This window comes from Opisthocomus hoazin, chromosome 7 (genome assembly GCF_030867145.1).
Source record: "Opisthocomus hoazin isolate bOpiHoa1 chromosome 7, bOpiHoa1.hap1, whole genome shotgun sequence".
NCBI classification, from domain to species: Eukaryota; Metazoa; Chordata; class Aves; order Opisthocomiformes; family Opisthocomidae; genus Opisthocomus; species Opisthocomus hoazin.
In genome coordinates this window covers 30,831,075-30,853,866 of record NC_134420.1, presented here as the reverse complement: position 1 = coordinate 30,853,866, position 22,792 = coordinate 30,831,075, and the positions used below count along the sequence as shown (strand labels likewise).

Genomic DNA, 22,792 nt, shown 5'->3' with positions numbered 1-22,792 from the left:
TCTCTCTTTGGAGACTATCGAGAGGAGCAGCCTTGGTTTCTCTCACACCAGGATTTACCTGCACCATGCTGGGACTGGTGACCCCGTCAGCCGAGCAGCACACGGCTCCGCAGAGAGCTGCTCCCAGGGCAGCTCTTCGGGGGACATGAGGGCTAACACAGGCATAAGTAGCTGGAAATGGCGGGATGGGAGACCTGGTGTAGAGTGGAGGGAGGAAGAGGTGACAGTGAAGAGCAAAGCCCACAGTCCAGAGCAGAGCGCAGGACTGCCCAGCGCTGCCAGGTCTGTGACACAGGCGCAGGTTTGCCTGGTTCCCAGACACATCCATTGCCGACAAGCCAAATTTACACTTGGCTAACTTCACACTGCCGTGCCTGAGCGGTCACCAGCCCAGAGAGCTAGAGCAACTCGTGTTTGAAGAACGACATCTGCTTTTGGTTTCAGACCCAAACCCCAAACCAGTCTGACCAGCTGGAACCCAGTTTCAGGTTACACCCTGCCTTGCTCTCTGGGTGACTTAGTGGGTAATGATCTCACTCCCAGCACACCTCATGCAATAGCTGTTTCTCCAGGTACACACACGGGCTGCATCCCCCCTCCCCAAGCCGCGGGATGGCGGCTTCTGCTGCAGCAACACTGAATGCTCTGCCCTGAGCTGCCGCAGTCCGGGCAGATGAAAGGGTGCGAGATACCAGGCATGGGAACCGCAGCTGCCCCCTCCGCGGGTCATTGCTGCTCAGACACCACTCCCAAGTCAGATAAGACAAACAATTCCTTTTTATTGCAACTTGTATTATCAGAGTGAGTGCACAAAAAAATAAATCAAGATGTTAGGTTTATTGCATAGGCCATGATAGGCTGTGGGAAAAAAAAAAAGAGATGGAAGAAATGATACGAGACAGATCATGAAAAGCCATGGAGGAATCTGACCAGCCCCAGGGACGCGGAGGCAGATGCCCGTGACGGGGAGAAGGGTGCAGTCAGATTGCCAGCAGGCTGTGGGCAGTGGTTTCTCCCCTTCCAGCCCGGTCATTGGCCCAATGAGGCAGCTCTCCTGGAGCTGCACTTAGGAGGACCTGAGCTGTGCCCTGAGCCGGGCATGGCTGCACCGGAGCCTTGCAGAGCCACTCTGCCCTCGGCCCTGAAAGGGTCCAAGCATTTGAACTAAAATCTGTATATAAATTTATGCTTCTTACACACAGACACACAGACACACATGAAAACACACATGCACCAATTTCCTCTCTCTTCACAGCAGTTTTCCAAGTGCAGCAGGCACTGGAAGTTTGGGGATTGGTGCCAACCCCCTAGCCAACAAAGCGTACAAGGCACTTCAGAAATAGCAGCTTCTGCCCCCAGCTGAAGTCCTCAGCTCCCAGAGGTACAAACCTGGACAACACAGAAGCAGCAGTACAGAGCTGGGAAGCACCTCACTGCAAACAGCCTACGGGGGAACACACAGGACCTCGCCGAAGTGGGGATGTCATGCACTGCCATGGGGCCAGGGGTGAGCTCTGGACCTCCTGGGGCTGGGCTCATCTTGCACCAGGAGGGACAGGCCAGCAGGAGCAAGGAACCCCTAGGACATTAGCTGGTGGTATCCAGCCCACTCTTGTGCTCTGGGAGATGCCAGGAACCCAGGTCAGGCTGCATGCTTGGAGGAGAACGCAGTCAAATCAAAGCTGCGGCAAAGGTCCAACTCCAAGGGAGCTAGGTCCTTCCACCCTCTGCTCACCATCAGCAGGAAAAGTAGGGACATTTCCTTTCCTTTCATGTGAGAATAAATAGCCATTTTCTCTGTGTGTTTGGGTTCAGACTGAACACTGGAAAAGTGACTCGGGCAATTCACAGAGAGAAAATGGTGGACACGTACTGTACATAGGAGGCTGTAAAATTGCAGCCAGGCAGAAAAAAATCTAGGTGTGCTTTTCTGTTAAAAAGCGAAGCCTAGTGATTAAAACAGGTACTTCTGTTTCCTTCCATCTCGAAAACAGGAGCTACTGGAGAGTGTCACAGAGCCTTTGGAACAGTTCTGGACAATTATGTGAATGTCACAGCCCTCAAGAGGCTCACCAAGACCAGGAGAACTGCTGGGAGGCAGGGCCACCTTGCAGAGGACTGGGGGAAAGGGAGGAAAATACAAGGTTGGGTGGAAGAAAGTGGCACTGCAAACAAAAAATTGGTGGCTCTGGTGAGCTTGCACCATTCACCAATGTGAATGCTACACAGATCCAGTCCCAGAGTCCTTCAGTAAGTTGAGTGGAGTTGTGCTTCAGGTTTGAGCAGGAAGAAACATGTAATTCAGAGTTTCGCTGGATTGTTTGAGGTTAGGAAGAGGCAGACAACAGAGCATCAAAATGCTCCCAGATCCTCACTTTCCAGAGCAGCCATTCAGCCAAGACAATCACAAACACTAGTACTGCCAAATCATGGCTAGATCTTGGCCTGATGTTACAAATGTCTTCGAAGAGAAAGAGTCCTTCAGGCACAGGCCTGTGTCTAGAAACAGAGCTCCAAAAGTTTTGGGGACTGCCCCAGTGCTGGGCTGGAGAGGGAGCGGCTGTTGGTCAGACTGGTTTGGTGGCACTGCTGTAGAACAGATGCTCAGTGTCCTCCGTGGTGGAGAGGGTTGAGTTTGTAGCAGTGGTCGGCTGACGGCGGCGGCTGTTCTTCTTCCTGTTCTTCAGGAAGAAGTAGCCTATGATGGCCAGGACCACCATGATGCAGATCCCCAGGAGCACAGCGATCACGATCTCGAAGGCACCTGCGGAGGACACATGAGAACATCAGAAGTGCTGCTCCGCTGCAGCGGGAGCAGTCAGAAAGAAGCAAGCACAAAAGCCGCCAGAGAAGCTGTGCTGGCAAAGAAAAGAGGTGGGCAATAGCTGACCTGACAGCAGGGTGGTCACTGCACGACTGGGCAAAGAAGAAAGAAGGCAACTGCACGGCGTGCGGGTACGGCCAGGGTCTAGCCAGCCTGTCTCTCCCGAATCAGGGTTCCCGTCGTTTCCCAGATGCACCACGCCCTCTAAAGGCTATTCGACCGTTTGGCACCCCGACGGGTATCACCCCCTTCTGCTGGCCTGGCTTCGCATGTCAAGAGCGAGTCCACCAAGGGTTAGCTGCAGAAAGCACCCCCCGGTTGGGATAGCGTTGTCGGAGTGAGCCATGGTGGGGAGGCTGAGTTTGGGGGGAAAGAGCTCGAAGCCGTGCTGTAAGCACCTGGCCTTCCACAGCCAGCCAAACTCCTGCATCATCAGTGGAGACAGTCACACATGATGCATTTGAGAGCTGGGGTGAATCTGGAGATTAAATCAGTCTCTAGGGCTGAAGAACAGAATTGTATAATTTCAGGAGTTCTCTACTGAAGAAAGAGGCCTTACAGCTCTGTGGTGAAAGGACACCAACCTTAATGTGATGTTCTCTTAAGAACTTGTAATTCAATAGCTTTGGTGTTCTTTACAGTTGTAGAAAGGGTGTACAGGGTCATCAGATTTCCCCACAGTCTAGCACCCAACATTATCATGCAGGCCCATTTGGGCCTTCTCTGTAGCAGAAGTTGGTGGTCCTTATGTGAACCTGGTCCTTACAAAGAGTTTCACTTGCCATTTTTTGATGTTGAACAGTAGAGCATTCATCCAAGTTGAGAGAAGAAAAATCAGGAGCCTCTGATACGTGCTACTGAGTCACAGACAAAGGAGAAACGGGACCACAGATGCACAGGGCACAGAAGCATCTCTTGCCACTGCTAGCATCCCACAAATCCCACATTGCTCCCTCAGTTTCAAAAGCGGGGTGAGAGAGGCGGCTATTATTTGCAAGGAAAGACAAAATATTTTTCAGGACAAGGTAAAAGTAACAAGCAAGATCTGTGGGAAAAAATGTTACTCACTTAAGCTAGCACTTTGGGACTCAAATGATTCCCATCTCCGGCCAATGACATCTGCTTCTGAATTGGGAGCAGAGAGGGAAAAAAAAGTTTTACAAAGAAGGTTGGGAACAAGGGATAAGACAGGTTTCTGAGGAGCATCTTTCCAGTGCTCTGCAAAAACTGAATGCATACAGTATCCCTCCTGACAGCCACAGTACTGAGCTCTCCGGGCCGGCTGTGAGGCACAGTGAAGCTGAGGGTGGCACTTCAGAAAAGCTTCAACAGTTTTACCTCCTAACAGGTACAGTTTGGCAGAATTCCTCCTGTTTCAGCTGTTGGCCTCCATAGCAGCACGTACAAAGCTCTGCCTTTCCCTCTTGTTTGTTCAAAACTTCTGCTTAACATGTGTCATTGAGGATCGCCTTAATTTCTCCCCTCTGACTTGGGGAGAACTGGAGCCAAGCTAGAAAGTTACATTCTCTTTAGAGAGGCCATACTGTATCTCTGGTTAGTTTTGTCATGCTCCTCTGTCCCTTTTTCAACATCTGCATCCAAAATGTCTTCCAGCTCTGAGAAACGACAGGCTGCATCGCAGAAAGATGCTGTAGATACAAAACCGTTCCCCATAAGCCATCGGTCACTTGGAAGAACGCTGTGAGGCATGGCCAGAGTTTGAGAGCAGAGCTGCTTTGACTGAAAGCTCCCCAGTCACTGCCTCTTTGGGACCACAGAATTTGATTTATTTGTGATTTATTTTCATAGTTTGATCAGTAAAACTCCATCCCTCACTATGTCTGCTTACTTGTGATTCCTGAACATGATTTCATGCACTCTCCCTCTTCTTCAAAGTTGTTGTTGTTGCCACCACAGCCCCCGTAGGTGAAGTGGTCACATTTCTCAGAGAATGGGTTATAGTACCAGCGGGGGATGCTCTCGCTGCACTGTCCAGTATCAGGCAAGTCCACACAGTGACCTGGCAAAGCAAGGGAGAGGTGCTCTAGCCTGAGCAGCGTGTTCCCAGAGCAGCAACATTTTCTGCTCACAGCAGAAGAGTGCAAGCACCATGGCAGAGGGCATCCATGGCCAGAGCAGTGGCTCTTGGGTCCCCACTGTCCAGCTGCCAGCTGCTCAAATTGGCATTGCCCAGGTGAGCTGCCACCTACCCATAAACCCGACTAGCAAGGAGGAATAAGGAACATCAGAGTGTGCAGTCATGCTAGACCTTGGATTTGATCACCTGCAGGAACGACCTGTCCTCCTCGAGAGGCAGAAGAGCGGAAACAACAGTCTGGCTCAGGTCTCAGAATCACAGAATGGTAGGCGTTGGAAGGGACCTCTGTGGGTCATCTAGTCCAACCCCGCTGCCGAAGCAGGGTCACCTACAGCAGGCTGCATAGGACCTTGTCCAGGCGGGTCTTGAGTATCTCCAGAGAGGGAGACTCCACAACCTCCCTGGGCAGCCTGTTCCTGTCTCCTCCACAAGCAAGTTTCACCATGAAACAACAGACTGAAGAAAAAAGCAAATGCTGGCAGATGTCAGCCTAGGTGCTCTGGATAGTACGTACCTTGCTTGTGTGTGACATTGATTTTCTGCAGTCTATTGAACTCACGAGCATCTGTGAGAGAAACATTTCATGTTAAAACTTCGCTCACCAGCTGAATACCAAAGGAATGCCTCCATTCACACAGAATATGGGCAGACAGGGCTTTCTGGCACATTGCTTTACTATCACAAGACAGGGAAAGGGGAATATAATTTGAGGTTCTTAAATAACTCAAAGCTATGAGAGGAACATGGGGAAAACAACATGTAGTAACAAGAAACTATTCCCAATTTCCATTCCACAAACACAGAGACAAAACTAAGGAAAACAAAGGCTGCTTTCTTGTTTTTTTTCCCATCAAGAAGTATGGGGAAACTGCTATCACTCCAGGTTTTAAGAAGTGTGAAAGACCACTAGCGTAGGACATGAGAGGGCAAGAGAGATGAATCGTATGCTTGTAACCTAAAAAGGCAACAAAACACTCACATATAGGGAAGAGATTATAGGAATTCTGTCAGAAGAGGGAAAGAGGGAGGGAGGAGGGATTACAGACTTGGGCAGCTTGCCACTGTGCATTTAGATGAGGATGTTAAGGGGACTCTGACACTGGACAGACTGGGAGAAATCATGGTTTCATTTCCCACCTCCCAACTCTAGGGGAGCAGACAAGGCCATTCAGTGAGAAAAATATTGGAGGGGGGGGAGGACAGGCTCTGAAGTCTTACAGACAGGTGCAGAGAAGAGAGTCAAAGAATGTTTAAGAGTCAGGAAACACCCCAGAAGCATGATCAGCTCCTGCGGTCAGCAGAGATGTGGGAGATGGCACAACCTGCAAATACAATACTATGGAAAGAGTTAATGCAAGGTCAAGAGATAAGAACAGAAGGCACCAAAAAGTATTGAGTCAACACCTGTAACTTACATTGCACTCATCCCTGGGCAGATGCTAAGTTGTCTAAGCCAGAATTTGAAGCACTTACATTGTTCACAATACCTCTCATCGGATCCATCAGCACAGTCAAGAGTTTCATCACACTCCAGATAGGCATCAATACAGCAGCCATCCTTGCACCTGAAGAAGGGGGACTGACAGTTCCCATTGCACACTGCATCAGAAACAGTTCAGATAGCTCATTAAAATTCATTCTTTCTCCCTGCCACAAAGACGCTTTATGAAGGACTTAAAAGCTGCTGGTAGGGCTGGCAAACAAGAAACAAGGCAGACTGGTTAAGGTCTCTCTTCAGTGCCACCCTAGACTCAAAAAAAAGAAAGAAAAAACATAATTTCTTGTTTATAAATGAAACATTGCTTTGGGAATAGCCATGCTTCTTCTCAAAAAAGTACACAGAAGGTGGAAGCAAGAATGAGATACACAGGAAGAATACGGAGCCATTGCCCAAGCACAGGGGATTAAATTAGGAAAGCCAAACTGAAACCTGCACACCAGGCTGCAAGAGCTAATGGAGCAGGGCAGTTATTCCCCTCTGCTCCAGAGGTGGTCACAAGTGCTGAGTATCATGCTCACATCTGAGCTCCCCAGCGCACAAAATATATTGGTGTACTGGAATGAATCCAGCATAGACTCAGCAAGTGGCTGGAGCACGAGACCTAGCATGAGATTTATGGAAAAGACAGAGACAGACTCATTTTGAAGGTGCACAGTAATAGGATGAGCAGCAACAGACACGAGTTAAAACAAGAGAAAGTGAGCCGATACAAGGGGAAAAAAAACTATAATGAGGGTCATCAAACACTGGCACAGAGTTGTCCAGAAAAAGTGAAAAATCTCCCTCGTCAGAGATACCCAAAACTGGACTGCATGCAGCCCTGAGCAACCCAGCGTGCCTCAAAGCTGGCCCTTCTTTGAGCAGTGGATTGGACCAGACGACCTCCAGAGTTAATTCCCAACCTGAATTATCCTATGATGTGAAAGTGAAAGGCTTAATAAAGAAATTAGTCCCCAGTGCCTGACTTTCTAAACTGACTGAGTACTAATCAAAAGCCACAGGAATGGACGTGAGACACTGAGCCTGAGCTCACAGCAGGATTACGCAGCGGTACAGGAGGCTCACCTGGCTGTTGTCGCCCACCAACAGAACCTGAAGAGACAAGGGGAAAATAAAATAAATTTACCACCACATAATTTTGTCAGCTCAAGATCAGCTTTATATTGCCTTCATATCCCACCTAGGAAGTGCATATTTTCTGGAAGCAAGACCTGTAGGGGTTAGGGAGTGAAAATATGGGTGTCCACCACCCAGAGACCCCCAGATGAGTAGTGCCCACATTAGGCAGGCCTGAAAGAGCACGGGGGAATTTCCCACCACTAGCTAGACCATTCCCAAACCGTCTTTCTTTTCCAAGGCTTTTGCCTGCTCCTGAAGCTGTGCACCACAAAGGGCCTGGCAGAGGCTCAGCCTGTTTATCTGAAGCAGTGCTATGTCACCTCAGACTCAGCTAAGAGGCTGCCAAGGGAGACGATTACTTTCATTTTGGGGGTGAAGCACTTCTGGCTCCCCCGCAGCATAATGCTACCCTCTGAATTTATGTTTCAGGCATGCCACAAAGATTTGGTGAGGGTTTCTGCAGCCAGAGACACACCAGGGACACTGACCAGGGGAGCAGTGCTCCAGGAGCTGGGTCAGATATGTTAGCAGTGTAAGATTAGGACTCCCCATGCATAATTAGCCCGGTCTCCTCAGCTCTCTGGGCTCTAACTAGCTGCCAGCCAAGAAGCTGCAGTACCTGACCATGGGGTCATCCCAACCCTATGAGAAAGGAGGAGTGAATTTTCAAAGCAGACTCACCTCTAACATTCTTGCAGGCAAGTTTACACTCCTCTTCCCATAAATAGTTATTCTTGTTGGGCTTGCAGCCACCAAAAGTGAACTCTTCACACTGCTGAAGGCTCGGGTTGTAAAACCAACGTGGAAAAGATCCCCGACACCAACCCACCTTCTTAGGAGCCAAACAATGCTCTATCGAGAAAGTTAACATAAAAGGTTCCGGTTAGCTTGCCTTGCCTTCACATATACACAGGAGAAAATCTTCCAAAGGAAAGTTCACCAACAACGTGGACGCTTGTCTGAAAGATTTATAAAATCTTGAGCAGCATGGAGAAGGTGAGTAGAGAATCACGCTATATATATTTTTTTACATGATAGGCAGGGTCACAAAATCAAATTAGAAGGTGCCACATCCATGAAACAAAAGGAGCTGCTTCTCCACACACCACCTAGTTAAGCTGTGAAACTCCTTGCTTCAGGATGTTGCTTGCTGTGCAAAGATTACATGAGGTCAAAAAGGGATTCATCCATGGCTCTTAAACACAGACACTATCAACTGGTTAAAAAAATCTCCCAGCTGCAAATTCCTTGGGGACCAGCCAAACATAGTAGGGATTTACTGATAGCATGTCATGTTCTTGTATTCTTTCCAAAGTATCAATCGCTGGACACAGTTGGATGCAGTGTACTGGATTTTGGACAGACCGTTAGCGTCACCTGACCTGGCTGTTCTTATATTTTTGTGGTAGGAGGAGAAATTCCCTGCTTAGTCCCTACAAGTCAGCCATTTCTCCAAGAACTCCTTGCTCCTAATGCACTTGTAATGCTGAACATTTTGATCATTAAACAAGGCCATTGAAGTAAAACATATAAATAAAGCCAAGGACACTTTGAATGTCATGCAGACGGCTCCACCTATCCTGCGGCTGAAGGGAATTAGGGCCTTCACAGCAAAACCATGGAGACAACAAGACCTTTCGGGTTCTCCTGTCTTACACCCTCAGCTGCATCCCAGTCTTCAGCCACTCTGGTGTCACCCAGCAGAAGGCAATAGCATGTAGATAGGATGGGGTTACTGCAGACCACCTCTTCTGTGAGAGCATGTGAAAACCCTAAAATAGACCACCATGAACGCAAAGACTTTCCACTACTGGTCAGATGCAGGCTTTTAGTGGGAAAAGTTGATTTCCAAGCCCGGTCTCTTGGTTGTACTCTTTTCCCATCCACCCCTCTGAGAGAAGCACCAGTAGTGCCAGAGCAGCACCCAGGCTTGGGGACTCCAGCCAGACATCTGCGGGCTTAGGCTCACCTTCAGTCTGCTCAGAATTCAGCACCATGATGGTGATGTTGGTGAAGTCTTGCTGTTGTGCAGTGTCTGTGACAGTAAGCTGGAAGACGTAAGTCCCCGCCTGTAGGTTGGAGATTTCTACCTGATCTTCTTCGTGCTTCTGAGAATGCAAAAGAAAGGCTTATGCAGAAGAAGGTACCTCTAATGAGGGAGTGAGTGAAGCCATGCAAGACTGGAGCTTGGCTGGAAACCCCCAAGTAGATGTCTGGCATGAAAAAGGTCTCAGTGCTATACAGTCCCCCCAAATCCATGGGCTGGTAGCCAGTTGGAATAGCAGAGAGAAAGAAAACCACAAGCCTAATTAGATATTTCATATTTTGGGACATTGTGAAGGCATGAGGGAAAATAAAAATCTTTAGAGGGGACTTAAATACCTGCAGTTTTTATTTGATTTTTTAAAAAATAAAACCCAGTATGAATCATTTACTTAGTACATAGGAAATAAGCTAGGTTTATTTAAGAAATATGTACTCTTTCATTTTTTAATATGACAAGTATATTTAGTTTTAGAGATGGAAATGAGTGCCTATTTCTTTGCCTGCTGAGAGGTTTCTAAAAAAAGAGTGAATTATTTTGTCAGAAGAGAAAGCTGTGATATTATTGACACAAACTTTTCCCCTATATTTTCTAACAATACTGGGTCTCCATTTCCATGCCATCTCTCTTTTTGGTTAGGTTTCAAGAGAACACAGTGTTGCCATATTTCATCTTAATGTATTTAACACAGCATAATACTAGAGGACTCTTTGCCCCCTCCTCCCCGCCCCTGAAAGTTGCTTTGGTTGGGCTAGGGGGAAGGGAAAAGGAGCACTTCCAGATCTCCACAGCCCCCTCAGCACCCTAGAACTAGTCATTGTTCGTCTTCAAAATCAGCTGTAGGCCTGATGCACTCATTTGCTGACTGTTCCAGAAGGTGCCACAAGAGCTCCATGTGAGCTCCAAGGCTTTCCAGAGCATTTTGCAGAAGTTTATTAGTAATCATTTGCTCTTCTAAAGCCACAATTCACATGTAGCACCTATAAGAGAGACAATGTGCACACCCCAGAGATCTTGGAACCAGTCAGGAGACATGACTTCTGCTTCAGCTCAGATAAAATAGGAGGAACCTATGCTCTAAAGAGAGGAAAAGTCCAGGAAAAGCCCCAGAAGAACAGAAGCAGAGCCTGAGACTGGGTCTTTCAGAGCCAGAGTAGAAGCACCAAAGTGGAGAGGAGCAAAACTAAGGGCAGGCCCCTTGCTGAACTACAGGAGCCTGGGAACAGAGGCAGCTCTTGCACCAAAGCTGCTGCCCTCATGGGTGCTCCCACCCATGCAGAGCAGGCGTTGCTCAGGAAGGTTTGAGATGGAGTCCTGGTGCAGGGAGCCCGAGACCTGATGAGGCCAAGAAATGCTGCATCCCAGTAGCGTGCGAGAGGGTGGGGGCAACCACGAGGAGTGGTGCATAGCTTTTGGGCACAGGCTCGTGGGTGGACTGGCTCAGGGAGGGAAGGACAAGGTGACCTCTAATTCAGCGGCTGTGAGAGCCCAACCTAAAGCAGACCACAGGTGACACTGAGCAAGCTGCTTCCTTCCTGCAGCTGCCTACCTTCATCTCCACAGAGGGGTCGCCGAGGATCTGTTTCCATTCATAGCTGACTATCCCTTGGTCATCCGTGCTCTCTGTGCCTCTCAGCATCACTGGCTCCCCTGGCTGTACCCTCATGTCCATGCCAGTGCGGGCTATTGGAGGACGGTCATCTGCAGAAGAAATGCAGAACAAGGCTTGAGTAAGAGGCTGAAGGGTCCAGTCCTTGTATTCACTACAGGAAGACAAGGGAGGGGGATTCTTCCAGACTAAATCAATACAGACTTCAACGACTGAAAGGAAAATGCTTTTATACTGCTGTGCTTCTTGCAGCCTGAGCAAGCAACAGGCAATCAATACCGTTATTACTGCCCTCACTAATTTCAGAACTCCGCAACCCACTCTGGCAGTGCCTTTGAGCCAGCTGGCTCCCTGGCCACTTCTTCCCACAGGAACAACTGTGAGAGGATGTCCCTGTGGCTACAGCCATTGTGCTTCTGACCGCCGGACCACATCCTCACAAAACAGCACAGAGCAATCTCCACCCTTCACTTAGGGAGGTGACCCAATGTGGGTGTTGAAGAATGTGGAACTATCATCCTACCACCACCTCTAAGCACTGTGTTAGCACACTTAACCAGAGCAATGCAACGCAGGATTTGGATGAGAAACATCCCTTCTCCACCTCATCTTCTACCCCACTCTCTGACATGCTTGCCTTAAAAAAGCACACAAATGCCATTGACGAGATGAGTATTTTTGTGCCATTCTATGGATTAGCTTACCATAGTCTCCACAATCCATTAAACACTTTTCCAGACTGTAAGTGTACAAGATGAAAACTGATCTGTGCCTGTGCCAGCAAGAACAGCCTATGCAATGACACCATTGAGCCTGACTCATAACCCCCTTCGGCCCGAATGTCTCTGATCGCAGGCTTCCTGCGTAGCCCAGCCTATAAAACTCCACCTGGTAGCGCCTGTACCAAGTCCAAAACTCAATGTTCAACCTGAGTGTTTTGTGAAGGCATCGATCGTCATTTGTAAGCTAGACATAAATCACTCTGCCATTATGCAGTTATATGTACTGCGACCAAAGAAGAACATTAGTGCCCAAACCCCTAAGAAAACTACTCCATCAGCTAATTACTTTCACTGTTGTAGACTTGCTCCCAGTTTCCTGTTCGAGTGTTTCGGGATTCAGGTCCCAGCTGTTGACTCTTGCTAGAGCCTACTATATTTATATAAGGCATATGTACAAACAAACGTGACATTCAAAGCAAGCTACTTATTAGTTTTCATCACTAAATTCAGTAGGATAGAGGGCTTTGCAACACATATTTCTGATCATTTACCACAAATCCACCCAGAATCTTCTATTTTCTAGTAACTTTTACCAAATGAAGACATATTCATTCTATCCCAGTCTTACAAATGCTGCTGCCACCAGAAAGTCACAGGTGAAATAAACCTTCCCTTCTTCACATGTTCGAGCATTGTGCTCAGCCTGTGCAGCTGCGGAACTGGGGAGGGCATGTGCGTACCAGCCCCCCAAGGCCCCCTCCCCCAAGCCTGCTCCCCAGCTGCAGCCCTGCAGCTTACCTCCCTCATCGCCAGGCTGATGGGGCTGAGATTTTACTGTATGGGAAGAGGTCAGTCACTTCTAGCTTGTGCAGCTGCAGGGCTTCTGGTCACGTTTATCGCACCGGTCTGTGTGCTCTCTGCAATCTGTCGCCGGTGTTATCTTTTATCCCATCTTTTCATGTGAGTATGGGGTGGGAACAATACAGGATCAAGCTCAACAATATGAGCTTGATCCAGCCACCAAAACAGCCAGAGGATACCCAGCTGGACTTCAAAAGGCCAGGAGGACACCACCTGCATCACAAGCAGAGATGCCCACCCTGCATCAAAGCTGTCCTTTCAGCTTTGGGTGAGGCATACCTCCCTGCTGCTCCTTCCTCAGGGCTGCAGTCCAGAGTGATGGGTCCTGTCTCAATCAGGCACAAAGACTGCTGAAAGACACCGAGCAGGGCCAAGAAAGCCTGGCACCTCTTGGTTTTGAGCAGGGCCAGTAGAACAAACAAATGGAATTTCACTTTATTTTCAAGTGGTCTTGCTGTGAGAATATTCATAGGTGAAAGCAATGACTGGAGCTGCAACACCTTCCAAAGCAAACAGGAAAAAACAGCCTTGTACACAGCACAACACGCTCTGGAAAGGGGCACATTCCTGCCATTCCTCCCTGGCAAACACCATGACCCTGCCAGGGAGAAGTGCAGCCTGCTCCCTGCCACCCTCCGGGGAGCAAGCCCAGGAGGTGGGGGCAACTGCACAAGGGAAAGACCAGTTCTTCAGCACCGCAGAGGCCGGTCATTAACTCACAACAACTTCAAATCACATTTTTTCCTTGTCATTTTCAAGCATGTACGCTTAAAAAAAAATGCCAGCCACACATTTCTCCACAGGTCAATTTAGTTACTTTGGGTTGTGGTTTACACGGCAAAGTAAAAGCTTGTTTCTGATCCAGGGGTCAGCTACCTCTCCAGATCCTGTCTCTGATTTGTGAAATTCCCCGACCCTGCTCACCTCCAGAAAAACTGTGAGCGGCTTTGCTTATGTGCGGCGACTGCCAAGGAGGAACTCCCACTAGAAATTAAGTCTCTCCCTTTTCCTCTTAGGACGTCTGAAAGCTCCGTGACTTTGGAGTATTTCTGCTACACCGCCTATGTGAAGCCTTCAGCGGCAACGTGGCTGTTCTCCTCCTGAGCTTCATAACTGAGGGCTGACTGAGCCAGGGGGAGCATTGACACACTGCTCGCAGAAGGGAGATTCTCCATTCAGTTTGTTTTGCTTTGGAAGTCTGCTTGAAAAATGAAAGTTACCTTTGCTATAATGCTCTTTTGACTACAGAAAGTTCCTGCTGTAAAACTATAATTAACAGGGAGATTAAAGCTTTACGATGCTGTTCTGTGTTGTGCCCTTTACTGTGGAACACATGCTCCTGGAGTCACATCATTAAGTGACAACTTCAGCTTCCATCTATAAAACACATAGGAAGGGGAAATATCTTTTCTTTATAATCCCAGAGAAAAGCCTGATAGACTAAATCCAAAATGCTTAAATACAAAGTTATATGGCTCACGGTATTCATTCCTCAATCCCTGTTTTTTGCCTTTTGAAAAATTTCATCTGGTTTTAAGGCTTATGCAGTCAGCGGTTTGTCTGACTTCACCTCTAACTATGACTAAACCTGAACCGAAGTTGATGAGGGACCAAGAATCTAAAAGATATTACATGCCTACAAGGGCTGCAAAAGTAAGCATCTAGGTGGGGGGAGAGACCCTGACTAGGGACCTTGCTGTATGAGCATGCAGGCACCGGTGAAATCCTGCAGCAGAAAGCACTTGCAAAGCTCCCGGTTTGGGGATTTCTCTTTTGGAGCTCATGTATCAGCTCTCGCCCTTGAGATACAAATTCACGGAAAACCAGATTTCCTCCATTCCAGCGCTCGTGTGGATACACCCTGAGTACGTAAGACTATAAAGCAATGCTTGAAAATACCTCAAAATTATCTGAGGTTGCCATTAGAAAGTGCAGGAAAGCTTTCTCCTGGCCACCGAGGGGCTCTGACAGCCTGCTGTTGTCTGCAGTGGCAGGAGCAGCTTACCAGCAAGACGAGTGCGGCTTGCGCTGGGGACACTGAGGCCCTGCGAAGGGAAGGACCTCACTGGGGACAAAAGCCACTGCGCAAAGCCACTGGGCAGGCCAGTAACAGAGACAGGAGCAGAAATACCGCCACCCAAATTCCAGTGTCTGTGAGACACGTAACCTTGGAGATTTCAAGCGTCAGAAGCCAGCTGAGCCTGCCTGCTGCAAAGGCAGGCGGGCAGAGGTGGGCAGCAGCACGGCGTTCCCCACAAACGCGAAAGTTTTGCTCTGGCCTGGCTTCCAGGGAAGTCACTCAGAAGTGAACAGCTTTCAGGGAGGGTTCATTCAAATCTCACCCGTCCACACTAGAACACTCTCCATAGTAACGGGCAAAGGTAAGGCAGGAAGATGCTGCTGCCGCAGTGTTAATTTGCTTGAGGCGGGGGAGAGGGAGAAGGGAACAAGGCAATGCAACGTGTTGCCTGGAGAAAAGAGAAATACAGGTTCTTTCTGTAGGGATTCATCCTGGCTGGGCAGCAAATACGGTCACAAAAAAGCCATATAGTCTTTCAACAGCTCACGCAGAGCCAGGCAGCTCTCAGCATTCATTTCTAGAGTTTTCTGTAGTGCTTTGTAAGAGGTGCACACAGCAGGTCAACTTAACCTCTCTAAAACAATACAGCACGACTGAAAGGATTATATTTTCAGATTAATGCAACCTGCTGCTGCCTCAGGCTCCTTCCATCCTTCCTCAGGGTGTGGGAAAACAGTCCAATTTGCTTTAGCAGGCAGAGGGAAAGAGTCTCCCACGGGTCTTCGTGTCATTTTAGGAAAGATTGGTTGGTTACTCCAGAGCCACAACGTGAGGACATGAGGTAGACACAACACATGGCACGGCAGTAAATTCTGCGTAGCAAAGAGTAGTTTCACACTGAGTGGAACCTGCTCATCACCTGCTCTGAGCAGGGAGCTGGACCGGCTGGTCTCCGAGGGCCCTTCCAGTGCACAAGAGTCTCTGAACCTGTGATGTGGGAACGGACCGTGTGACTCCCCCTCTCCCGGGCTGAGCTGGGTGCAGGTGGATGAGCAGCTGGCTCAGGGCTGAGCAGCATCAGCCAAGGGGACACCAGTGACGAGTGTCTCAGCCCCAGATGGGATCCCAGCACCGCTTGTTTTAGTTGCACTGTGCCCGCAGAATGGCAAGCAGCACAGGACCAAATGTCTGAAGATGGATGAGCTTCAAACTTGGGGACCTCTCCTTTTTGAACGCATTACTGAAGTTTTAACCTGCAAATCTCTCTCTGTGGTGAGGCAGGAGCAGACACACCCTGAATCCTGGTGGGTTCCCCAGTGCTCCCCTGTCTCCCACTCATGAGCCCTGAATTCAACAGGAGGAGAGTGTCACTGAGCATTTCACAACCGCCACAAAAGGTTCAGTTCAAGAAACGGACAAAGGTTCAGGGAGGTTATTTTCCAGTTTCACACCCAGAACTGGTTTGCCTAGACCAGAATAAGCTCGGGGTAGTTACCTAAACACTGGGCTCCATTATTACCAACAAAGTGTATGGTGAGCCTGCCCCTCCTGCGTGAGCCAGGCAGAAAACTCGCACCAAAGTTCAGGCTGGGCAATCATTGCAGAGGATAGTGCCTTTTAACAACAACATCAGAGACTTTGGCCTGTACGTTAGCTGGAACAGGCAAGAGACAGAGCCACGCCATTGTCACCGGTTTATACGTGACTCATAAGCTCTTGTTCTCCAAAATACTGAAAATATACTCAGACGATCTGCAGAAGTTAGACCGCAGCTGTATTCATTGTTGCCTGCACCCACAGGTTTTTCTGAAGTCGTAACACCGTAAGAGTGGCCGCAGTGCGCTAGATCTAGGGTGTCTCTGTCCCTGTGTTCAGTTTCCAAGTCTCGCTGTGGATGCTCAAGCAAGAACATGAAAGCATATGCAGTGCTTCCCCCTGTCATATTCTCCCAGCTTTTCAGCTACTTCCATCAGGCTCAGGAAACACCCCAGGATTAAATTAGTCTGTTCAGCAGCCCCCAGCTGTGCTCTCTCGTTAAAGTGTTAACTAGTCTCCTCCTGAAACAGATATAAGCCTCTTAATTCAACAGGTCTGCTCCCTGTAGTAGTACTGTGGGTCTTGCAATATGTAGCTTTTTTGTTTAATGTCACCCACTGGGACCACTAAATATATATTTCACTACTCATTAGAAGAAAATATGCTTTTAATCCTCATTATTGCAGGGGACATCTGGAGACTGCCACACGGGCATACCCTAAAGGCTCCTAGGACACCTGACAGCAGCACATAAAGCAAAGAGAGGGATGAGAAAGGAGCATATAAGCTTCCTGCAGACCTTTAGCGCCCAGGCTAAGCGGGCTGACAATAACCCAGGCTCCAGAGCAGCCACAGAGCTTCCCATTTTGACAGTGATACAGCACAACAGTGGGAAGACTAGACGGTTTTGTCTCCAGTGCAAAACCTGGACCAAGATTTTTTGCCTACAAACATTTGGGAGGAAAACCTGACATGCCAAAAACAGCTTCCGTAACACTCGCTCCACCTGGCCTCTTCAGGCATCCTCTACAGGTCTAGAAGCAAAAATGCTGCAGAGCTTCCTTATGCTGCCAGGTGGACACGCTCAGCACCCAGGGGCTCCTCCATTTGGCCTCGGGCACCCACACCTTCGTGCCAGTCCCCGCTCCCCCTCAGCAGCAGCCTGCCTTCCTGCCCAGACAGGCCCTTTCCTCCTGCGTGGCCCCAACTCCAGCATCGTGGCTTGGGGGTTTGGTATGGACTTTTTTGTTTGGGTCTGAAACAAAATCAAGATCTGAATTCTTAAGTGGCTCCACAGCTGCTGTGGGGAGGAGAGCCCATCTTGTGTGGTCTCATTTAGCCCTTGTTATTATTTGCTATTTCTCCAGTAAAATAACTCCTTTTCAGCTCTGCATTAATAAATAGTAAGAGTCCTTTGCCTCTTTTCCTGCCAGCCCTCTGATGTCATTCGAGGTGATTCAGAAAGCTTCTGATATCAAAGATAATGGCTAAAAATTTCAGGAGAGGAGGGAAATGCTCTTTCCATCGAAACACAGCAGGAACATTGCAGTCTGACCCAAACACAAAGCAGCGAGCTTCCCAGTGTCTGTTGCTACAGCTGGAGACCTGCCTGGCACCCTGCACCCTCTGAGGGTGCAAACATGGGGTGTAGAAGGGACCGAGCCCTTCCTACACCCGCAGTGGTATCGTGGCGCAAGCCCCACGTGAGCGAGGAGGGGCATGCCCGCCTCGTCAGGCAGATTGTCCCTAACAGCATTTCTGGCATGTTTTTAGCTTCTCGCTGATAAGCCCTCCTGGGTCTTCCTGCTCCACCGCAGCCATCCCAGCACCTCTGAAAGCAGCGTGAGGGATGGCTGGCGAGGCAGCACCTGTGTATCGGTGGCTGGGATGCTCTAGCTAGGAGCCATGGTGTGGCAAACACAGCGCTGCTGGTGGCACAGAGAGCTCAGTGGCCCAGGGACTCTTTCTAGAGACCCACATACATGCGATGCCAGGCCCTGCAACCAGCCCAGGGAAGAGGGGCTTGCAGCCTCCTTGTATGGGGCGCTGGTCCACAGAGGTGAAGAGACTCAATTGCTCAACAGTACATTGTATTTTAATCTAATCTTGTGAAATCAGGATGTACTGGAGATGATGCATTCTCTTTTCCTCCTACAACAAAGGATGCAGAAGTTCAGACAGCCACCAGCATGCCACCTCCAGTCCTGGAGATGCGCACTTCCATTCCTCACTAACTGCAGCTCACACAGAAAGGATTTTGAGCCTGGAACGGAGACACAGGACAACTACTGCAACAGTGAGACAGAGATTTACCAGAAGGCCCTAAAATGCGTTGGGAAGCAACTAGGAGGGATAGATGATAGGGGAACCTCCTCTGCCACATCGCTGCTTAAACCAGTGACACCCAAGGGCTGCTCCAGAGGAGCCGTGCCCTGCCCTGAACCCCCTGCACTGCTGCTTAGGATGGACAAAAGTGGTTGGTGGGGGGTTTGGTGCCGTTTCACACCTCCAGCACCTACAAGGCTCACAGGCTTGCTCATCCCAGCAAAAGGTCAAAGACTTCTTCAGCTCACGCGATCGAGCCCAAGCCCATGTGACCACTTGGACGCTCCCCTCGTCATCATCACAGATCCTTTCCTTCCCCGTCACGGTGGGCTGGGAGGGGGCATGAGGAGATACCCCCTAGCAGCCCTGCCTTGGCATTGACATATAATAAACTGGTTATGACTGCTGAAGGCCCAGCCAGGCTAGAGACCGCCCAGCCTTGTTAGGCTTCCTCCAAAACACAGAAGGAGGTAAAAGGAGGAACTGCCATGTTTTCAGCAGTTCTGAACAGACTGTGTTTCTTTGGATATGGCAAAGCACATGGCAGGAAGCCAGCTCCAGATTAGTTTGTTTTCCACCTGGTTTTCTGGGTCCAGGTGCAATCTTTCAGAGCAGGGAACCAGGGACTGGAGAAGCGACACCCACCTCCAAATGAGGGGTTTTACTAATCAGCCCTTCCCCCCCCCCCAGCTGCTCCCTCTCCCCTCCCACAGCAGCAAGGACCAGCCCCAACAAGCAAGGCGACAGGGAGACACCTCACCATCCAGACTGGTACTCACAAGACTCATGCTGTGGCAAAATGAAAGGTAAGTATGTGGATTGCGTCCTGCCTCCAGCCCCTGAGCAATTATGAGATTAATGCAGCCCTTTAAAACGTGGTGATGTGTAGATTTTTAGAGGATTTCACTTTCCAACCTCAAAGGCCTAGGGGGAGGGAGAAGAAAAACAATACCTTTTTCTCTACATTGTCAAGTATCAAAAACTCAGCCTGCGTTTGGTGAACACTCGCTCCACCCACTTCAAATAGGTTAAAGAATGATTCCTTCTCCATTTACTAATAGGTAAACTGAGGCACAGATCTTAAATGAGTTCATCAAAGTTAGGGAAAACCTTTGCAGCGGAGGGACATACAGAAACCCCATCTTTAACACCGCTTCATCCCGACCATTTGGCAGCACAGCTGCACAAACGATGGCTGGAGGAGCTGGCACTGGTGGCCATTAGTGCTATTCCAGCCCCGGCACCTTACCACTAGATCCATGATCCTGCATTGCCAGGTAGGAATCGTACACGTTCTTCTTCAAGAAGTTGCGAAAGCCAATCTTCCTGGCAAACCTGCAGACAAAAGCCTGCTCGTAGAGGCAGTTGAGAAGAAAGCAGCCCTGGATGTGGTCTTCCTCTGTGCCCGGGACCTGCTCCACGAGAGCCAGGTTACAAGTGGGGTCCTTACAGCAGGCTCTCATGCAGTCCCTGCTCCGATGAACCATGGGGGACGACAAGAAGGTGGCTCCGTTCTGGACGGAAGCGTCTGTATCCAGCACCAAATCCGGCATCCCTGCCTTAAAGTCCTCCAGGCACGTTTCACCGAAGGATTTTTCCTTCTGCCCTTCGCCGAAGTCCACCGCCAGCACCAAGCAGACCCAGAGCCATAGACCCAGACTCCTTGTGGCCATCTTGGTGCCCTGATTGTCACTTCCTCGAGACGTGAATCCTTTCCTAGAGGAGGGGAGAAGATAGATGAAGCTAAGAGGGATGGTGTCCAGGTGCATGCCACACTGGGGCGAGCCGGGACCCGGAGCACGGCCTCGGCCAATGCGTTCCCCCCACCCTGCAGCTCATCCCCAGGCACACGCTCTCAGCCCCTGACCTGGGCGGTCTCAGGCGAAACCGATGCTGGGAGCGGGGTGTCCCCCTCGTCCCCCCGCTCCGTCACCCCTCAGGTGTGCCTTCGGCTGCGTCCAGCGGAGACAAAGGCACCCAGAGCTCAGGAAGTGAAAACCAACTCCCTCAGAGAGGTAAAAAAAAAAAAAAAAAAAATCAAGTCACTCCCCTGCATGCTGAATTGCGTAAGAGGAAGGGGAGGAGAGTCAGGCTGATACTATCTTCCACTCCTCTGGCGAAGGGAGCGAAGGCGGTACTCTCGCTCACGCAGGTGCAAGGGCACCCATTCCAGATGAGCATCCCACCAGCCAGGTGCTTGCTGCATCCCCCTGCTCAGGGTGCTTCGAAGAGGCTGAAAGCCGGGGAGCACAGTGGTCTGTGTCCGGCGGTGGCAGCCCTCGCGCCCTGGTGCGGCCAGCTGTGTGGCACGGAGCACCATTCGCCCAGGTCTTGCTAACCTGAACGAGCCAACCTCACAGCTGCATCTACAGCACCCACTGCCGTCGCTGCTGCGAGAGGTTTCATGCTCAGCACAGGCAGCTCAGAGTCATGAATTCCCTCTTCTTAGGACACAGTATTCCTCTTGAGTGAAAGCACTTGGTAGGATGCCCAGAGGCTGTGACAGGAGCTCTGGCACAGCAGCAGTGAAAAGTTCTAGTGGTCACCCCCCACCGATGAGCAATTCCACTGCTCTCCTCGATCTCACATAGATCAGTCATGGTCTGTTTGTAGTGCCTTTGCCTCACAGGACGGTGCTGTTTGGGGCCACGGGAATAGGAAGGCTGCTGGCCCTAACTTGGGTGTATTTTCTCCCTGCCTATACTTGCAGATCCACAATCAAATTCCCCTGTTCAACAGATACACCGGTGTCATCCACCCCCTCTGTAAACAGTCCTAAAGCCCTTGGGTAAACTCTTCTTATCCCTCTGTCGTAGTCCTTAAGGAGAGCAGGGAGTACTTGTAATTTGCTTGGACAGTAGTTGTAATGAAATATTGCATCACTTCAAACAACAGCAGCCTGCATGAGATGGTGTTGAGTGGCAAATCTTCAAAAAGAGACGGTGAGCCCCAGTTATGCCTCAAAGAGCAGCTGACTTGGCGGGTTTGGGAATCATTCTGGTGCCCAGTGTTTCAATTCTTGCTGCTTCTTTCTGTGCCTCTGATCCAGCCTCATGTACCTTCATGGTAAAAGGTCTTTATTAAGAGTCCCTAGACACGTATTTCCCCCCTCCTGCCTGTCACAGAGAAACACTATGGGAATGTAACGTTGTGGGAATATTAGTTTTCAACACCTCTCATGACTTTCTATGGCCTGATGCTGACATTTGTGTATAGTACCGATTCCTGTTTGGAAAAAGGAATTGCTTTGAACTGTCTATGGTAGCACAAAAAAAAAAAAAATTAGGCAAAGCCTAAACCATGAAAGTAGATGGTAGGGCAGTAGGAAACATGCATGTCTGCTGAGCAGAGAGATATTTTCTTACTGACTACACGAATCTTTGTCAGAAGTGTGGGTGTCTCCCACTCCACTCTCAGACCCCATCTCTACACCAGGTCTTTAGGACCTGCCTGCAGACCGTGCAAGCGGTAAAGGATGCAGCTGTCCCGCACACCTTCTAAATACATGCAAGAGAAAGAAAAATGATAGCAAGGTTGTCTCCTCGTTTTATTCTGCACTGCCTGAGGCACTCTGCTGGGGACTCACTCTCGTATTTAACCCGGAGGAGATTTTTTTTCCTGGATAAATATTTAAAGCCTTCAGTCTGGAGCCAGGTGAGACTCAGTGCAGTTCCCCAACACAACAGTGTGCTGCTCAGGGAGCAGTTGGCCCCATCCCCTTTGCAAATCAGTGACCATGCTTGGATCTCCATACAGCAGAACTGCCCCTAAACAGACTGGTTTGGTATTTTTGTCTAACTGGCAATAATCCAATCTACCTCAGCAGTTGTGTTGTGTTACAATATCTCTGTCAAGCATTTCCTGTGAACCAGAAGGACATGACATCTCTTCTGCTTGTGCCAGGTAACATAACCCCTAGAAATGTAGAGCTGGGAGGACTCCTGGGTTGGCATCTCTAGCTGACTGGTGGGTGTTTTTTTGATGGGTTTTTTTGGTTTTTTTAATGTGCATGAAGGGGCTCACCCCTTCATAAGCTGATCAGTCCTAACCTTAAGAGTAGGAGGTTTTAATCACTTTTGCTCCCAGCAGAAGGCTGTGCTAGCATCCTGCTGCAAGATTTTCTGCTGCTCACA

The 22,792-nt window shown here is 49.4% G+C and overlaps 1 protein-coding gene across 3 annotated transcripts; it reads right to left on the bottom strand.

The window, feature by feature from the left end:
* Positions 1–789: 789 nt before the first annotated feature.
* SPINT1 (serine peptidase inhibitor, Kunitz type 1) lies at positions 790–20,663 on the bottom strand. 3 transcript variants are annotated; one of them, XM_075426589.1, is made up of 11 exons: positions 20,527–20,663; positions 19,909–20,375; positions 11,136–11,287; positions 9,512–9,650; positions 8,224–8,394; positions 7,489–7,515; positions 6,396–6,521; positions 5,437–5,487; positions 4,674–4,844; positions 3,893–3,949; positions 790–2,764 (listed from the first exon to the last, which is right to left on the bottom strand). In XM_075426589.1, the coding sequence occupies exons 2-11, from the start codon at positions 20,330–20,332 to the stop codon at positions 2,568–2,570; spliced, it is 1,515 nt and encodes a 504-aa protein (XP_075282704.1). In that variant the 5' UTR covers positions 20,333–20,375; positions 20,527–20,663; the 3' UTR covers positions 790–2,567. The 3 variants fall into 3 exon arrangements, with proteins under 3 accessions (XP_075282704.1, XP_075282705.1, XP_009931378.2); XM_075426590.1 differs by lacking the exon at positions 3,893–3,949; XM_009933076.2 differs by lacking the exon at positions 20,527–20,663 and having other exon boundaries at positions 19,909–20,428.
* Between the last annotated feature and the right edge of the window lie 2,129 nt (positions 20,664–22,792).